At 39.0% G+C, this 6,449-nt stretch overlaps 1 protein-coding gene across 1 annotated transcript in view; it reads right to left on the minus strand.

Moving 5' to 3' along the window:
- Positions 1–6,449, minus strand: part of MTPAP (mitochondrial poly(A) polymerase) — a 28,889-nt gene that overhangs the window by 20,570 nt on the left and 1,870 nt on the right. Inside the window, 3 exon segments of the mRNA XM_007470904.1 lie at positions 1,403–1,627; positions 2,686–2,919; positions 3,450–3,622. Of these exon segments, the coding sequence (XP_007470966.1) occupies positions 1,403–1,627; positions 2,686–2,919; positions 3,450–3,622 (632 nt within the window).

The following is a 6,449-nucleotide window of genomic DNA, read 5'->3' on the forward strand; positions in this document are numbered from 1 at the left end:
GAAAGACAAACGATTACTAAAATCAATTATGAGACAGATCATTTCAATTCTGTGTTAAAACGAAGAACTGTTCTAAGCTTGTGGATGATCCAATCTGTGTTTTAAGACAACTCCAGCAGAGACTGAGGGCTGGAACACCAAGGCATGACACAAGAAGCACGTGGAAAGCAGGATCTAAGTGAGAATTTATAACGGACCGTGTCACTATAGCTTTGAGTATGTAAATGAAGAGGTAGACCTGAAAGATTAGCTTAGATATCTTCGCTTAGACAACAGCAAATGTCAGGAAAGCTAAAATGCCACTGATTAACATGTGACACATAACTAAGAACTTTTATAAAAACTTATAAAGAATATTTACAAGGAGATGAAGATAAAGTTTTGTTTTCAAAATGTTAAGTTTGAAGTTTCAACTGGACATCTACACGGAGATGATTACTAGTTTGAAATACATAAGAAAGAACAGTCCTAAAAACCTAAGATTTTACAAAAACACAGAAGCCTTTTCAAATCAAAGTTGTAATGAAATTAAAGCACCTCATATTGTTTGGGATGATGACAGGCACACTGATTAAGTTTACTCTGTCAGACACGCATGTTAATAAGAACATAAATGGGATACAATTTCTAAACTGTAACAGGAAAGACAGGAAGGGAGGAAAGGGCAGAATAAAGGAAGAATCCAACAGGAGGAGGAAAGGAAAGGAATGAAAAGCAAAGAAAACGCACAGAAAATAGGAAATAAAAAATAAGACAGTAGAAATAAATCCAAAAATTACCAGTAATAATAAATAAAAAGACTCACAGATTGAAGTAAAAGCATAAAATTCAGTGATCTGCTATTTATACTCAAAACGTAACAACTAACAAGCAGCCATCTTAACCAACAAAAAAGAATTTAAAGAAAAGGCATTTAGAGATGATGGACAAAATTTAATGATAAATGAACAACCCAATAAAAAGGTATAATAATCAGATACCTATATGTAGCTCACATAGTCTTTGAATAAAACAAAAATCAAAAGAATTCTGAGAAATGAAGAGAAACAAAAATCATGAGATGTAAAAAGCATTTCACTAACTAGATCACGCAGATGAAAAAATTAGTTAATACACACATAATCTGAATAACACAGTAAGGAACCCTGGCCTACCCCCCAAAATTCTCAACCCTCAAAAAGAACAACCATTTTATTACATGTTTAAGATATTCACAAAAAAATGATAACGTATTAGACCAATAAAAAGAAAGACTTCACAATTCCAAAGAATCAGTATCAAACAGACCCTATTCTTTAACCATATTGCTTCTTAAGCTTAGAAATCAAGTTGTAATTTTATTAAATCCAAAGATTTCCTTTATTTTTTCTGACAACTTTGTGATTTAAAGAAATGTAATTACCTTGTGAGTACTATATTTTTCAATTCCATCTAGATCCAAAAACATGTCCAAATCGCATCCTAATTTTCCAAAACTGTTCACTGAAGAGCCAAAGGGTCTGACGGTGCAGTCCGGAAAATACGCAGCGGCTACATCTTCAATTAGAGAGCAGGTGAGATATCGGAGCTTGGTGTTCTCCTCTGTTAGCTGGAATTCCCTCAGGAGAGTGTTCAGCTGATCATCGACCTAGCTGGCCAAAACAAAAACAGGAGAATATAGAAAATGTTAAGGTCGTGTAAAATAATTGTCATTTTACTTCTAGAAATTTGATGGCTCAGGAGACCTACCTTAAAAATGCGCAATCTTTTTACATGTAGCCTTAAAAGTGGATTTTACAAATGCCCTTTAAAAAGCACTAAGGAATGAGGACACCAGCAAAGAAAAAAGTTGGCTAGAATTAAAACTACTATTTTTCTTAGGCCATGAGTATAAAGTATTGTTTTAGAAAATGAAAACAGTAAAATGCCCCAGTAGAGGAGGTCAAAGCAACCACAAAACTAGACATTTAAATGAAGCTGGGGGGAGAGAAGAACCAATGTTAAAGGCAAGTAACACCAGAAATAAGCAAGGTTTCGAGGAATGCAGGCCCAAGGTCCCCCAGTTCCTCAGAATAGCAGTCCTGTATGTTCCCTAGAAGGCTGGTGATAAAACAATCACACACTGTGAAGGCGCAAGCTGGAGCTGAATATTTAAAATGAAAACCACAGCCTTAAATGCCCACATTTGAAAATAATATTGAAATTAACTGAACTAAACACTTAACTCAAGAAAAATAAATAACAGAAAGCAGAGGAAATACAAAAGGTTTTTTTCTTTAAAAATTAGAAAATCAACCCCCAAAACAGTATTTTGATAACTAAAACCATGAACATATTCTTGGAAAGGACTAGCTAAACCTTTGACAAGTCTGAGTAAGAAAAACCAAAACTACTATAAACATTACTAGAGCAGGAAAAAAGAGATAAAACCAGAAATAAGATATTTTAAAAGTTATAAAAGAATGCCATGTACAATTATTTGCCATGTTGACAAGAGAAAGCAAGCCAGAATAATCCAAAGGCCCAAAACTCTGGAAGAATGTGGTTCCTTCTGAGGATTACAAATGGGATATGGTGGCAGGGAGTAGGGAAGGATTACTTTTACTTTTCACTCAGTATGAATATCTAATAATAAAAACTTACAATATACAAAACAAGTCAAACACACACACATATCAAGTCGGGGAAGTATGCCTATAAACTTACACTTTCTGCACAACAAAGTAATTCAAACAGCTTCTTGCTTGACGGAGACGACTGCTTCCTACACTGAATACTCGAGCGCTCACAAGTCTGGTTTAGTGGAGTCTTCAACTTTAAATTGAAGCAACGTGATCTGAACGGAATTGCAGCCTCTGTGCCCAGGCCTGGAGTACGAGTTACATTCTGCAGTGAAGCTACGCTTTCCTTCTGACTAAATTCTACAACAGCATAAAGACCCTATACCAAAAACATAAGAAGAACAGAACACGTTTCAAAATTCTATTTTTAACATAGTATTTTAGTTCATATTTCAAAGCAGTTATCATAACAGGCAAAATACTAATTTTTAAAATTTACAATGATACACTTCTAACACGAGCAATGGTTTTAACCATTATAAGCAGATTAAGAAAAGGAACATTATAAGGCGGTATTAGTTAAGAGAAGCTGAAAATAATGCTGAAATAGAAAATTAAAAGGCAAAACAAAGATCTCCCACTGGCTTCTACATCTAAGGTAATGGAACGATTTAAAGTATTCAAATTATGAAATGATTCAGGTATAATTATGCTTATAATTCTGTGATACTCCTATAAGGATTTCTATTCTCATATCAAAAAAAAAATCTCACTGAAGACATTTAGACAAAGATAGATGCAGGGTATCAGAAAAGAATCTAACTTCACCATATTGCAGAGGCAACAGAGCAAAACATAATTTTAAAAAGAAGTATGAATGTTACGTTAGACTGCTTTTCGAATACTCACAAAGCTTTCATAGAAGAAGTGGCTGTTAATAGACCCATGCTGGGATAAGTGCTTGAGAAACTTCTCCTCGCTGACTTTACTTGGGCAGTGGATCAACACAGTCCGCTGGGCCTGTTCTCGTCTCTCTTTTTGCACCTCAGAGAATCTCTTTTTTGGAGTCCTGTCTTCAGAGCCTATGAATGAGACAAAGACATTCCCAACACACACACGTAAAATTCAAAGCATCTCTTGGTATATGGTATATAAAGATTCTACACCTGACCACAACCAGCTTTACCCTCATTTCGTCTGCTTTCTTCTCCTCTATAAGGGGGAAGCTATACTATTCCCAGTCTTCCTATTACCATTCTCCTGTGATTACCATTAAACTGTCCACTCTGTTTTGACTGACTATACTTGATGCCGAGCGCTAAGAAGGCAGCGCTCCACAAAACTTTAAAAGTAAAACCACTTCCACAAATACACACATACAGTCTGTATAAGCTGTAACATTCCAAAGCCTGAAAAAAAATGATTACAAGCCTGAGTGCAACGAGACCATGAGTTTAGAAGTTTAATGTATTAAAGTAAGTTATTAGTTTTGGGGACTTCCCTGGTGGTCCAGGGGGTAAGACTCCGTGCTCGCGATGCAGGGGGTCCGGGTTCGATCCCTCACTGGGGAACCAGATCCCACACGCCGCAGCTAAGAAGTCCACATGCTGCAACTAAAAGATCCCACACACCGCAATGAAGATCCACACACTGTAACTAAGACCCGGCGCAGCCAAAATTAATTAATTAATTAATTAATATTTAAAAAATAAAATAAGTTATTAGTTTTTCTCTGTAAAGGGTCTTGATCTGGCTCAAACAATTAACAATGAGTTACCAACTATCATGTGCTCTGCATCACAGGGAAATCTGCGAGCCCGAACCCTAGCTGCTGCCCATAAAGAGTTCATGATACTTTTTACTAAAGAAATAGACTTTTTTTTTCCCCCCATTAGAAACCATCCAGGGGTTAGGGAGTTTACAATCACAGGAAATGACGGCAAGAGCTGTGATAGGCAAGAAGTAAATAATCCACTGATCACAAAGGAAAGATCAACAAGTGAACTAAACGCAAGGAAAAAGAAAATCATCCAAGTTCTAATTCCAAAGAGATTAAATGTGACCGATGCACAGAAATCAGCAAAAGCTTTCAGCCTCATCTTCTTTCAAAAGGTCACAAAACTGATGGATACAGGAAATACTGCACACACACTGAACCTTCATTTCAGCGAACCCCAAGACATCCTCACGGACAAGACAGAGGAAGGCAGGCAGTAAGCGCCGGTGGGACCCTCCAGCCTGTTGGGCAGCATCCACCTAGAGGCAGGGCTCCGCAGAGCACTATTGGCCCTGCCCTACTCCACATTTCTAACAACTGATCAAACATACTGTGCGTCTTCCCTACCCCCACTGTAGAGACGCTAAACACGCAGCTCTTAAATACGCGTCCTCCTCTCTACTCCGGATGCCAATTCTTCAACATCAATCTCTCATTTCAGGCCTGGAACACAGCAGCCTGATGCTAAACTGGTCTCACTCGCTCCAGTCCTGTCCTTCTCAAGCCACTCTCCACACTGCTGCCAAAGTCATCTTTCTAAGGTCATCGTTTTTAGAGCGTCTTGTTCTCTGACTTCCCTGCCGCACTCGTGATGAGGTCTGAGCCGCCCAGCCCGGCTATGAGGCCCCTCCTCAGCCGTGTCAACCTCAGCCCCACCTCCTCCACGATGCTCACGCACGCTGCTCTTCACACGGCACCGCCACACACACTCTGAAGTCTTCACGTCTTCTCCTCTGTGGCCGGAACGCCCACCTTCTCATTTTCTGCCCTGCAAACTCCCACTCATCCTCCAAACGGTGCTCAGCTCTGTGAAGAGCTGACTCTCCAAGGCAGAACTGCTCACCTCTCACTACGTCACTTCAACATCTATGGAAGAAGGTAAGTCACGGTGCTGTGTTTAGCACGGAAGAATGCGTCTTCCATGCTGAGGGCAGGGCCTACTCTTACTCACTTGGACCTCAGTCTACTGACAGCCCTTCCAACTGCTCCTCCTTTTCCTTATGGCCCAGGCTTTCCTCGCCCGCTTCTCCAGCTGTAAAATCACCACCTCTACCTTCTTGCCTCTGCTATTTACTGAGTCTACGCTGATGTCCAACTGCTTTTACTGTAAAAGTCAAGTCAAGCTGTAAAATTTCAGAGTAAAACTATAAATCCTCCCCTTGTTCTCTCCAATACCCACTTATGAGGTGTGACACTTCCCTTTCCAGACATTTTCAAGGCATATATAAACATATACATTTGTATCTCTCTGGAGATGAACATTTTTCACACAATTACCGAAAATGTCCTATAGATTCTCTTCTGTAATATGCTTTTAAATATTTAATACATTGTTGATATCTTTTTGTGTCAGTAGATTATATATTTACCTCATTTTTAAAATAACTGCATAAACATTCTTAGGTGTTTATGGTAATTTAATCAACCTTCTGATAAACACGGAGATGGTTTACCTTTTTCACTATCACAAACAATACGCCAGTATCACTGGTATACAATGCTTTGCACTATTATGCAGGTAGCCCTGCAGCTGCATTACTGGGGAAGAACAGGGACGGCGTGCGAGAGGCAGACAGAGAAGTCTGATGACAGATGGCGCGACAGGCTTGAACAGGACTGATGGCTCTAACCTTGAACAGCAGTAGGCACGACGGAGTAGACGGGACAAAGTCATGAAGGGGACAGAAAGCTGAGGTAGCATACGTACATGACCTTGCAAAAGGCTTGTCAAATCTACAAACAACACAAAGTTGGGAGGAAAAACTAATAAGTGTTAGCATTTTAAGACAGACTCAAATTTGCAAGTCTTCATAACATAATGATAAGCATAAGCACAAAACATACTGTCCTGCGTTTAGAATTAAAAACAACATAAAGACACAAGCACATAACGGGTGGGGGGGGGGGGAATT

This window comes from Lipotes vexillifer, unplaced genomic scaffold (genome assembly GCF_000442215.2).
Source record: "Lipotes vexillifer unplaced genomic scaffold, Lipotes_vexillifer_v1.1 scaffold439, whole genome shotgun sequence".
Taxonomy (NCBI): domain Eukaryota; kingdom Metazoa; phylum Chordata; class Mammalia; order Artiodactyla; family Lipotidae; genus Lipotes; species Lipotes vexillifer.